The sequence below is a fragment of the Echinops telfairi genome, unplaced genomic scaffold (assembly GCF_000313985.2).
Source record: "Echinops telfairi isolate 266 unplaced genomic scaffold, ASM31398v2 ScPeMD7_35;HRSCAF=133_1, whole genome shotgun sequence".
NCBI lineage: Eukaryota > Metazoa > Chordata > Mammalia > Afrosoricida > Tenrecidae > Echinops > Echinops telfairi.
Genome location: NW_022103933.1, coordinates 959,716 through 972,704, shown reverse-complemented (window position 1 = coordinate 972,704; position 12,989 = coordinate 959,716). Strand labels below are relative to the sequence as shown.

General features: G+C 41.6%; 1 protein-coding gene across 3 annotated transcripts in view; it reads left to right on the top strand.

Moving 5' to 3' along the window:
- Window positions 1-2,679: 2,679 nt before the first annotated feature.
- The window catches only part of B9D1 (B9 domain containing 1), a 25,481-nt gene continuing 15,171 nt past the window's right edge, over window positions 2,680-12,989 (top strand). For 2 of the 3 annotated variants that reach the window (XM_045290274.1, XM_045290273.1), the window contains exons 1-5: window positions 2,680-2,769; window positions 4,279-4,377; window positions 7,157-7,268; window positions 11,561-11,657; window positions 12,568-12,630. In XM_045290274.1, the coding sequence (XP_045146209.1) occupies window positions 2,707-2,769; window positions 4,279-4,377; window positions 7,157-7,268; window positions 11,561-11,657; window positions 12,568-12,630 (434 nt within the window). In that variant the 5' untranslated portion in view covers window positions 2,680-2,706. The remainder of the gene's footprint in view (window positions 2,770-4,278; window positions 4,378-7,156; window positions 7,269-11,560; window positions 11,658-12,567; window positions 12,631-12,989) is intronic. The other variant, XM_004716779.2, reaches the window with a different exon arrangement.

Below are 12,989 nucleotides of genomic sequence, written 5' to 3'. Positions count from 1 at the left end.
AAAAAAAAAAAAAAAAAAGAGCAAGCTTCAGACTTTCTTCTGACATCCACTCGACTTTCTCTTTCTTTCCTGTCATTGCAATGACCTTTTGTTTTCATCATGTATGATGCTCTTAATGTCATCCCACAGCTCATGAGGACTTCTTTCATTAGTGTTTAATGCATCAAATCTGTTCTTGAGATGTTCTCAGAATTCAGGTGGGATAACTGTATGTTGTATTTTGGTTCTCCTGGACTTCTATTAATTTTCTCCAGTTTCAACCCGAACTGACAGTCTGTTTCAGTCAGACCCTGGCCTAGTTTTAGCTGCTGAAATGGAGTTTTTCCATCCTCTCTTCATACAATATAGCCAATTTGATTTCTGTGTAAGGTATTTGTGATGAAGAAAGCCATTGATGTTGCAAAATTCCATCATGTGATTTCCAGCCTCATTGCTATCCTCATATTTTCCAACTACTGTTCCCTCCTCTTTGTCTCTAACTTTTGCATTCCAATCGCCTATAATTATCAATGCATCTTAACGGAATATTTGATCAATTTCAGACTGAAGATGTTAGTAGAATTCTTCAATTTCTCGATCACTGGCTTTAGTGGTTGTTGCATAAATTTGCTAAAGAGGATAGAAGTTATGCAGTGGGTAAGCTGTTGTTAGCTAACTGAAAGGTCAGCGGTTGAACACACCAGCTGCTGCATGGAAGACAGATGTAGCAGTTTGCTTTCAAAAGATTATTCCCTTGGAAAACTGAAGGTGCACTATGGGGCTTAGAATCGACTAGTCAACAACAGAGCCTCAGATTGTTGGTTCTGCTGCAGTCCCAGGTCCCTCTATGAGCCTCGGGTTACCTAACTTTAATAGAAAGCTTACATGTAAGGATTTTTTTAATTCCTCCCAAGTCTAATAAGTAATTTGGGGGCCCAAACCAAAACCACCGAGTGAATTCTGACTCCTTGTGACCCTATAAGGACAGAATAGGGTCTTTGTGGGTTTCCAAGACTGTAACTCATTACGGGAGTAGAAAGCCTCTTCTTTCTTCTGCGCAGAGGCTGGTGTTTTCAAACTGCTGAACTTTCAGTTAGCATCCCAAAATATATCTCACTATACCACTGTAAAAGGATACCTGTTTTGCCCAAGGTAGGCACCCTGGTGGTATAGTGACTGTTGTGCTAACCATGAGGTCAGCAGTTCAAACCCACCAATAACTCTGCAGCAGAAAAATGAAGCTTTCTATTCCCTTAAAGAGTTATCATCAAGGCAAAAGCTATTTATAGAGGTATAGCTATAGGTATGTATATATGTAAATATATTAATTTATAATGAAAGGGATAGAGGCCAATGTACATATATTTATGTACATTAAGATAGCAACAGACTTTGTGCCTCTTCTCAAGGCCTCCGTTAACACAAGAACACTTTGTTCTAATAACCTGGCACTCTTTGATACTCACCTTCCTGACATAATTGCTGAAGACAAAATGGGTGCATGAGCAAATGTGGTGAAGAAAGAGGATGGTGCCCGGGTATCAAAAGATATAGCCTCTGGGGTCTGAAAGGCTTGAAGTTAAACAAGCAGCCATCTAATAGGAAAGCAAATAAGCCCACATGGAAGAAGCACTCCAGCCTCTGTGATTATGAGGTATCAACAGGAGCAGGTATCAGGTATCAAAAGATCCCAAACAATTATATCAATGTGAAAGAGGGGGGTTGGAGTGGAGACCCAAAACCCATCTGTAGACAATTGTACATCCCCCCACAGAGGGGTTACATGGAAGGGACCAATGAAACACAAATCATTCCTCTAGTTCCTGAATGTTCCTCCCACCCTCACTCTGATAACCCAGTTTTACCTTACAAATCTGGCTGGACAGATAAGAGTTCTTGACACATGGAATTCAGGACAGATCAAACCCGCAGGAACAGTAGTGGGAGTATGGATATCATGAAGAGATAGGGTTGGGAGGCGGGGATGAAAGAGGGAACCCATCACAAGTTTGGATATATAGACACACACACCCTACCCAGGGGAGGAATAACAGAAAGGTGGGTGAAGGGAAACAACTGACAGTGTAAGACATGAAATAACAATAATAATTTATAATTGATCAAGGATTCACCGAGGTGTGAGGGTGGAGGAGGAAAGGGTAAAAGGAGGAGCTGATACCAAGGGCACAAGTAGAGAGAAATTGTTTTGGATATGTTGATGGCAACATATGAACAAGTGTGTTTAATGTTATTGAATGATGGATTGTTACCAAGATTTATAAGAGCCCCCCAATAAAATGATTTAAAAAAAACAACAGCATCTCCAAAACTGACAGGCAGTTCCATCCTGTCCTATAGTATCACCTTGAATCAAAATTGACTCGGTGGCAGAAAGTATGTTTCTGGCTTGAAGTAGGGTGATTCCTGGAGCCAACTGGGGAAATTCCCTTTCGTGTCAAGGTAGCTGACCCTCTCCTGGGCACTCAACCTGTGCCTCCTTCCCTGGGGATCCCCTAAGAGAGCTCCCGCTCCCAAACTGCCTAATCCGCTCATTTCCGGCCCGACTTGCAGCTCTCACGGACTGCGCCTGCGCAATACTACACAGATGCATTTGCGTGCGAAGAAACTTGACCCGTGTGCCACGCCGTCAGCCTCCGGGGTGCGCCTAGTGTCTCTTAGCAACCGTCCTTGCAACTGAAGGCAGTTCCGCGTTCCTGCAGAGCTGCTATGGAGTCAGTGGTTCCCAGCGTCTTCCTACTTATGGTCAACGGGCAGGTGGAGAGCGCCCAGGTGAGCGGCCTAGGGTGGTCCCAGCCTCTTCGGGGTGCGCTGGGGCCCCCGCGAGGCCTGTAGTTTCTCGAAGCCTTTTACCCTCTGGGTAAGGTGGGGGAAGAGAGCTGGACGATGCCACTATACTGGAAGTCCGCTGGGCGCCTTGTAGAAACTGAGGCCTGCAAGGGCAGAGTTCGAGCCGAAGGAACATCTGGTCACACTCATGACCCCAGGCCTTGTTGAATCACTAGCTAGAGCACCACGAGGCGTCACTGGAGCGATCGGGCCCAGCATACCCTGCCCCTGGCCAAATCGGGATGTTTCAGATTCTCAGATCCGGGAACCCAGATTGGGTCTGGTTCTGTAATCCAAGCCACCGATGGTGGGGATTTGGAATCATCCAGGGAGGTTTGTCTGTTAGACCAAAGGGGGCACTATTATTTTCCATGACCTTCCCCAACACTATAAAAATCGTTAACTATTATAAATTATAAAAGTAAACTTGTGTCAACAAGTTGTAAGATTATAAAAGTAAACTTTTACTTGTGGACAAACCTGTGCAAAGGAAGCTGCAGAGCGTGGGTTTAAACCGAGGTCTTTCTGACTTCAAAGCTTTGCTACACCGTAACACTGAGGTTATTCTCATACATGAGGATTAAATGAATGCTCAAGTAAAGCTGTGCTCAGTATTTGACACCCAGTAGAACTGATCTGCTTTCGCCAGTCAGAAGAAATACTCCTGTCCCATGTTCCCATCCTTGCGCACCTCCCCTTGACTTGGCACCAAAGACTTTATTTTACATTTCCCCTATTCTGTTCAAGTAGGCCTCTCACATAGACTGGGTCTGTGCTTGTAGTTTGTAGTCCCGATGGCTTCCCTGGGTTCTTAAACCTTTCACTTGACCCTCACCCCTTTAGACCTCTCTATCCAGCCTGTGTACAGTCAACTCAAGTTGATAGTCAGATATAGGCAATCAGTGATCTGAATGAAGGAAGCCAAGGAAGTAATGGAGTTTGGACTTTAGGGCAGGCTTCCAAAAGGATTTGAAGGAGGAGCAGAAGTTTTCCAGATGAAGGAGTAGGAAGGGCATATCAAACAAGGTAGAGCCTGAGGAATTGTAGTAGTCTGGAACTCTTCTTGGAGCCCTAGTGGTGTAGTGGTTATACGATGGGCTGAAGCCACAAGGTCAGTAGTTTGAAACTCAGCCGCTCCTCAGGAGAAAGATCGGGCTTTCTATTCCTATAAACAGGTACAGTCTAGGAAAACCACAGGGGCACGTCTACCCTGTTCTATGGGGTCACTATGAGTTAGAATTCAATCGATGGTAGTAAGTTTGGTTTGAGTTTATTCTTTGGAACTCTCCAGATTTCCAGCCTAGCCTCTCTGCCGAACCCCATATCCACATGTCAGTTTGCCCCACCCCAGGTACCTCATGTTCAGAATTCTTGTTGGCGGCACCTGTCTAGCTATCATGTTGGTGGGCCTCAGCATGAGTGTCAGTAAACAACTTGTGTGACTTTTTACAGTTTCCAGAATATGATGACCTCTACTGCAAGTACTGCTTCGTGTATGGGCAGGACTGGGCTCCCACGGCGGTAAGCTGGACTCTTGGGCCTCCCTTGATTGTGAGTTATTGATCATTGGGGTTCCTGAAGGTGTCCGTCATATCCCTTATCCTCCCACATCAGAGAAAAAAACAATTAGAGAGGAACCAAATCATGAGTTTGTTCTTAACAAAGTTAGAGAACACAATCATAGTTGGGCCCCCAAATATTACATTCTCCCTGTGTCCCTGACTTCCCACTCAGTGTCCTGTCTTAGGAGTTAATAAGCATCTGCGGCAGCAGGCTTCAGAGAGTTATTTGGGCAGTGGTGAGCTGTAGATACTTTGGGGTAGTCAGGCCCTCCACAGTTTGGCTTTTTAGCCTATGGAAAGGAATTTGGAGGGTCAGAAGACAGAACATGATTCATAGGTGTTTTTTTTCTCCAGGGGGCAGCCTGTTTCTACAAGGAGAAGGACTGTGGTTATGTGGCCTCTGCAGCATTTTACTATTTGTATAGGGCTTAAGCCTCTCAGCAGTTATGGCAATGTAAACCCAACTGAGTTCATTTTTCTGCGTCTTTTTATTTCCTCATCTGTACAACTAAGATTATAATACTTATTTTCCATCCACTCATATATTGAATAACTGTTGAGAGTCTTCTGGGTGCTGGTGGTACAGTAGTTAAACATTCCCTTGCTAACTGTAAGGTCTGTTTTCTGAACCCATCAAGCAGCTCTGCTGGAGAAAAGACTTGGTGATCTGTCCCTGCTGGGTTGCAGTCGTAGCAAATTCTATAGGGCAGTTCTGTGTCACATAGGGTCACTAGATAAGTCTGAGTTAACTTGACGGTACACAGCAACAAAAAAGTAGATGTGACCATGAGCAGCGTGTGACTTGAGGTAGAATAGAGAGACCATGGAGAGAAAGGTCTTAAAGGATTCTGACCTTCACCCAGGGTGTAATGAGACCCCCAAAGAGAATTGTAAATAGAGAAAAAGAGGTGATCTGACACGATAGATTGTTGGTGGGGAGCAAGATCATTGACTATTATTTGTAAGATCAGTTGACTATTACATTAATGCAGATATGAGAAGATGGTGGTGGGGACAAGGGTGTTAGCAGTAAGGTAGTGAGAGGTGACTCAATTTTGAATATATTTTGAAATTAGAACCAACAGATTTTCCTTTTGGACTGTTGATGTTAAGTACTTTTGAGTTAATTCTTACAGTGACCCTATGTACAACAGAATTAAACACTGGCTGGTCTTTACAGAATTCTCATAATATTTTTATCTTTGAGCCCATTGTTGTCAATCTACCTTGTTGAGGGTCTTCCTCTTTTTCACTACCTTTCTACTTTACCAAGCACGATGTCCTTTTCCAGAGACTGATTTCTCCTGATAACATGTCTAAAGTACTTGAGATGAAGTCTCACCATCCTTGCCTCTAAGGAGCATTCTGGCTGTACTTCTTCTAGGGTAGATTTGTTTGTTCTTTTGGCAGTCCATGGTACCAGCTTCATTTCTATCACCAAGATCATATTTTCCAACTTCCCATCCACATCATTAGGATAGACTACTTTGAAAAGGCACTTTTTCCTAACTCATATTTAGAGTGTCTTGATGTGAGGGAGCTCATCTTCCGGCATTGTCTCTGAAAATTTTCATGCCCTATTCATTAGCTTTTCCGTATCTGGCAGTATTTTACTACTATTTATAAATTTTTCAATGGCTAATTCCTCTGAAGTGGACAGCCTGTTCCTTCTTCATAGTCTTTTCTTAGTCTGGAAGTTCTGCTGAAATCTGTCACTTTAGGTGACTCTGCTGGTATTTGAATACCAATGACTTAGCTTCCAGCATCATAACAACACACGTCACCACAGTATGACAAACTGCAGACAAGTGGTGTCCTGTTATTTGAGAAGGAATTTTAAATGACATGAAGGATTTTAGCGTGAGAATTTGCAGTAGAGTTGCCTTTAGGTGAGAGATTATGGAGAGAGCAGACGGAGTGGATATCTATATAAAGTTCAGCATGGCAAATGGTATCAAAGTGGAAGTGTGAGATAGGCAACAGGATTCCTGGGGATATATCACTTGGGCTTCAGAGGAGGGGACCATATTAGATACAGAAATCAGGGTATTATCAACATACATACCTCAGTTAAAGGTGTGAGCCTACATGAGACCACAGGCAAAGTAAAAGAGTAGGCCAACCACAGAACCTTGGGACAGTGTAGTATTAGGAAGGCACTGATGAGAGACTAATAGGAGCTGTCCATGAGGTAGTAAGACCTAGACGCTTGTGAAACTGAGGAAAGAAGGTTTATCCTGATCAGAGTGTGCATCAGTGTACGAATGCTGTTGATATTTCTGTTAGAACAAGGACAGATATTTGGCTTTTGGATGTAGCATTGTCAAGACCATCTGTCACTTGATGAGAATACTTTGGTGTAGTGGGACCAGTCATCATATTGAGGTCAAAAAGAGAAACAGTAGAAACTGGAGGTATCCAAGATCAGCCACTCTTTCAAGGAGTTTTGCTCTAAAAGTGAGCAAAGGATGGTTGATAACTAGAGGAAGAGGTAAGACAAAAGAGTACTATCTTGTGATAGAGAAAAGAATATGTATGTCTGCTGATGAGAATGATCTGAGTAAAAGTGAAGGACGATACAGGAGAAGAGTGAAAAATTGACAAAATTATTTCCTTCAAACAGTGAGAGGGAATGAGACCAAGGGCATAGGGCAAGGGGTTGGTTTTGTAGGGTTATGGAGCCCCAAGGAGGTAATGATGGGAAAAGAGGAGAATAAGTGTAATGTCTGAAGTCTAGATACTAGCTGTCAATGTTATTGCCCTCACAGGGTTTGGAGGAGGGCATCTCACAGATCACATCCAAGAGTCAAGATACGCGGCAACTGCTAACATGGAACTTTCCCATCGATGTTACCTTTAAAAGCACCAACCCCTCTGGCTGTGAGTCTTGGGGGTGTGGTGGGAAGGGTGGGTTTCCGACAACATACCTAGGGAAATTATTTTTGTTTCACCCCACTCACTCTTGGCTTCATTGCCTGCCACCTGGCCTATTATACCAGCCTGTGGTGATGTACTTTCTAGCCATTTGCATTCATGGTTTTCATATCCCTGCCAAGATCCAATCATCTTCTAGGTGCTGTGCAATTCAGAGTGGAAGAGGCAGGCCCCACACTGAAGTGTTGGATAGCTACCAATATTGTGAATGCAGATCAGATTCTTGAGCCAAGGGGTGGTGCAGAGGCTGCCTATGTACCAGGACAAGGGTTCCTGTGGATCTCTTCGACCAGGACCACCATACTGTCCTTATCCATTCTTGAGAAAGCTCTCCAGGGCTTCCTAGAATGGTGCCCTGGGTAATGTACCAACCTCTTCCTGCTGAGGACAGCTAGGAAAGCTAAGCAAAGTACTAGTTGATAAGTGTATGTGTTGGGAGGCAGGACAGAGACCTACTTAAAGGTTTTAGAGAACTAGCAAAGTAATGAAGTTTTAATAATAATATCCAGAAGAAAAGCAAGAATCCAGAACTGTGGCCCTGCTCATATCTCCTGTAGGAGAGGTGATTGAGAGGCTGGTCAATACTTCTGACAGCCTCTTTGGGCTAAGGGTTCAAAAGTAATATATATGTTCCGAACCCTCCAAAAGGTTGTATGAATATGAGGAGGTGCGTGGCAGATACCATGTGTAATTTGAATTGTGACCCAAAAGAACTGTACCCTGGGAGTGATGGAGAAATGGAAGTAGACCATCCCCCACACCAGTGCTACAGTCCAGTTCCTAATCATTTGAACTCCCTGATTTTTGGATTAATGCCTAGATCATAACAGGCCAAGACACCTGGAAAAAGCAAATAAGCTCTTTGCAGAGGATAATATTTCCTTGACCTCAACCTATTTCTATGCTTTTTCAAATCTAATGACTAGCATGTAATAAAAGGAATGAAGAGACACAGAGGAATCAAAACAATATGAATATCTATTAGCAAAATTAGGCTATGGAGACAAACAGGCTCTGGAGTGATCAGAATTATACTCATAATGATCAAAGGAGATAAAGGCAAGATTTAGAATTATGGTCAGAGAACTAGAAAGTTTGACATATTTAAAAATGAGTCTAATAATGTGGTGAAGTGAAATTGCCTTATATCTATTTTAACCATGTCTTTATAATTCCCACCACGATCTAGGTCAAAAGGAAATATCTACAGTGAAACAAAAAAACAAAGAGAGAGGAAATATGAAGAATGCATAGAGACAAAATACAAGCAAAATAATGTTTGATTAATGTAATGTTTGATTAGAGTTCTCTTAAGAGAGAACAAGACAAAAGCAAGATAGCTGCATCCCACCCTCCTCCCAGCAAAACATGATGAAAAATATCAAACCACAGACTCAAGAAGAAAAACTTAAATTGGGATAAATGTCAAGAAAACCACACCTAGGAACTTAATAGTAAAACAAGTTGAAAATCAGAGGCAAAAAGAAAAATCTTAATAGCAGCCATATTTGAGTGACACAAATGTATACATTTGTCAAAATCCATTGAATTTTTATGATTTGTGCACTTACCATGATATATAAATTTTATCTCAACTGTGAACAGTTACTGAACTCTAGTTATTAGTGATGTATATAAAGGGAATTTACATATATCATAGATATTTGCAGCTTACTTTGATATACATCAAAAATAGGGTGGGAGGGAAGGATAGATATGTGATGAAGTAAGTAAGTAAGTATAGTAGAAGGAACCCTGATAGGTTATAAGTGGGGTTGCTAACCACACGGTCACTTCAGAATCACAGCTGTTCTGCAGGAGGAAGATGACGCCTTCTGCTCCTATAAAGATTTCCAGTCTTGAAAATCCAGAGAGACCTTTCTACCCTGTCCTAGAGGGCTGCTTGAAGTCAGAATCAACTAGACAGCAATGACTGAGTTATTTTGAAGTATAGTAGAATGCTAATGATAGACTTTAGGTGATAAACAATCAAGGCTTCATTGTAGAATTCTTCCGTGTTTTCTGGGAGTTGAAGTAACAAAGGCACGCTAATTAGACTGACAGTGGACATTCTCAATAGAAACCATGGGTAGCCAGGATGATATCTTTAAAGTGATGATATTATAGATATTAAAGATTATAAGTAGAATTCTCTATTCTGTGAAAATAGTCTTCAAGTATAGTAAGACAAAAAGAAAGAATTTGTATTGTCACCTGCAGAGTTGCAGTAAAGGAAACAAAACAGTGCATTTTGTGTGCACTAATACATATAAAATTAAAATATATTGACAACAATAATTTATAAATTAGAAGGTAGGTAAGTGGAATTAATGTATTCTAAGATTTTTGCATTGTGTGGGAAAGAAGCTACAGCTACCAGTTAACATTAGATCAATAAAGACATGTGTCATAATCTGTAGGTTAACTGCTAATAGAATAATGGAAATGAGGGGGAAACATTACTCCAAGAGGAAGGAAGGAGAGAACAGGGAACATAGGACAGGCAGGAAAAATGGCAAGCAAGTAGTAAGATGATAGATTTAAACCCAAATATAGCAGTACAACTCAGAATCAAAATGCAGAAAATATCAAACAATATCATTAATATCACATGCAAGTAAAATTCTGCTGAAGATCATTCAGCAATGGTTGCAGCAATATAGTGTCAGGTAGTTGTCGGAGGTTCATGGTCTGGCCCCTGCTCTGCTACAGGGCAGTGGTCAAAGCTCTTACCTCTTCTGTGCATACCCAAAGGCATTCTACGTTGCTAGCATTCTCCAGTGTCACCCATCTCTCTTCGTGGATTGAGGAGGTCCAGCTCAGGGCCAGAAGACATGCCCCAATTTTGGTTCTTCTTTCTTGATGTTAGTAAGATCTTTTATGCTTCATTTTAAATCCAGCTAGATGGCAAAATGGACCTTAATTGAATATGCCCAACCCACACGGGTACCATTCTTGCTGTATATTATTAGCATGCTATTCCAGTCTCCTTAGTAGTTACAAACACTTCACATTTGTATAGTCCTACCCAGTCATTTGGTGGGAGATGACAAAAATAATAATTAGAAGCACCATATTAAGTAATTCACAGCAGCTCAATTATCTGTTAACTATTTTTGAGGGAATTAAAAATCGCAGAATGAAAAAATGTAAAGCATATATTAGCAAATGGGAAATGTTGCAAAATTAGTGATCTAAGCATCGATTTTAATAGTGCAAGAACACATTAAACCCAAAAAAGTGGAAGAAAAGAATAAAAACAAATTAAACAGAAAGCAAATTTATAATGAGGAAAGAACAAAACTTAATTTTTAAAATTGAGGTTGAATGGCCCCTGCTGAGACTAAAAGTTGTTTGGCATGGTTGTGTCCACTTTATTTATTCATTCCATAAGCTGAACAAATAGTCTGAGAAACAACTGTATTAAGAATAATGTGGCATTAGGATTAGAGGAATCTCATTGACAGTGCAGCTGACTGAAACCTAATACTTACTAATGAAAGTCAAAGACTATAGCCTTCACCATAGATTACACCTAAACATGAAGAAAACAGAATCCTGACAAGAGATCCAGTAAACATCCTGATAAATTCACAAGTTTATATAATACTCTGAAATCACTTGTGATTCACCATCTTAGAAAAAGAATAATCAAGATCATACCAATAAAGGAAGAAAATACTTCTGATTCTTAATAGGGGTGATGGGAGTAGAAACCTCTTACCAAACTTGAAATAGAAGGAAATTCCTTTAATCTAACAAAGGCTACTTATAAAAAAACTTAGAAGAAAGCATCACATTTGATAGTAAGATAGAAATGTTGATACATTTCTGAGGTCAGTATGTTTGCTATCACCAGCATTGTACTGAAGATACTACTAGCCAGTGCAATAAGACAAGAAAAAGAAATTAAATATTTCAAAAGGAAGAGCAGAACTGTCATTCACAGATGGTATTGTGTATGCAAAATTTCCAAAATAACCTACAGATTAAGTATTAGAATTAAGTTGGTATACTTTCAGGGTACAAGGTCAATATGCAAAAATCAGTAACTTTCTGTATTTCAGCAATAAACAGACAGACAGACCAAGCATGACTGGCCTGCAGGTTTTGGATCCCTATACCCTCCCCATCTGTTTTGATTAACTTGTGAAGTTCTCATGTCCACCACTCTGATTTTTACATTATACCTCCCCCACATTTTCCCACATGCTGACCATCACCTTGTCCTTCCCAAGGGCCACAGATCGTGCTCAGTGTGTATGGACCGGATTTATTTGGGAATGATGTGGTCCGAGGCTATGGGGTGGTGCACATACCCTTCTCACCTGGCCGGTAGGTATTTGATACATCCTGAGTCCTGGGCGACAGCCTGCCCTTTGGTGGGCCATCCTGCTTTAGGACAGGGGCAGTCAGGCCCCTTTGGGTCCCTAGGGGCCTGGCAACCCAGCCTGGGGAAGTTTTGGAGGGGGCATCTGATATCTGGGCAAAGACCCTGGGGGAAGTAAGATTCATGTTGCAGCCTGAATTTTAGGTGGAATGGGCAGGTAGTGTCACAGCACCCTATAGGAAACATTAGATTCTTGAGACTGGGTTCGGAGACCCCTATGCCTGGCACTGCTGGGGTCCAGACTACATAGGTGTGTTCTCAGAAGCCCCAGAACAGTGGAGATAAAGGGAGACATTGAACTTTTTTGGTAAAGGCAACAACAAGTTATAGATGTGAGTATCTTGGGGCCCACAGGAGGAGTAGGTCATCTGGCCTTAAATGATGGCAGTGGGTGTCCAGAAGAGTGGGAGGTCAATGGGACAGTGATGTGCTAAGAGGTTGGAGGAATGTGCAAGACATGGAAAGGAAGGGGCTGGTAGAGAGGTGGCAGAATCAGGGCTGGGAATCTAGTGGGTAGCTTCCAGGGTTGGATAGGCCAGGCCCTAGGCATTGGGGAGGTGACTTGGGAAGGTCCGGGAATTAAAGGGCATTCAGTTTTGGCTCTGAAAGTGGCAAAGGATTTGGATATATGAAGACGACCAGTCCTTTTTTTTTTTTCCTGCAGCATCCTCCTGCCCCTTTATAGAACGTAGGAACAGAGTTAAGGCACCAGCCCTATGAGGATGGGCCAAGCTGGTCGGCAAAAATTTGTATCTGTTCTTGCTACACTTCATTGGAGGCTCAAAAAGTTCTGTTTGCTTTTGTTACTCAGTACATTCAGTGAATCACATTTGTCTGTGAAAACATTTGTTTTAGACACAAAAGGACCATCCCCATGTTTGTCCCTGAATCTACATCTAAGGTGCAAAAGTTTACAAGGTGAGTTTTCTACTTGACCTCTGTCCCTTATTCTGATTTAAGTCATTGGAATAGGTAGTTGGTACTCACCAGCCACTCTTCTAGCAGAATAAGATCATATAGTCTTACCCTGAGCCCTGCCAAAGGTCTCTTGTCCTACTGAGCAGATAGGAAACTATTTACAACATAATGGGTCATTCAAAAAGTAGAATGCAAGAGGAGTCAGAAGTCTCAGAAAAACACCGTAACTGAGTAATCTTTTTTTTTTCCTTTTTAAAAAAAAAATTAATCATTTTATTAGGGGCTCATACAACTCTTATCACAATCCATACATACATCAATTGTGTAAAGCACATTTGTACATTCTTTGCCCTCATCAT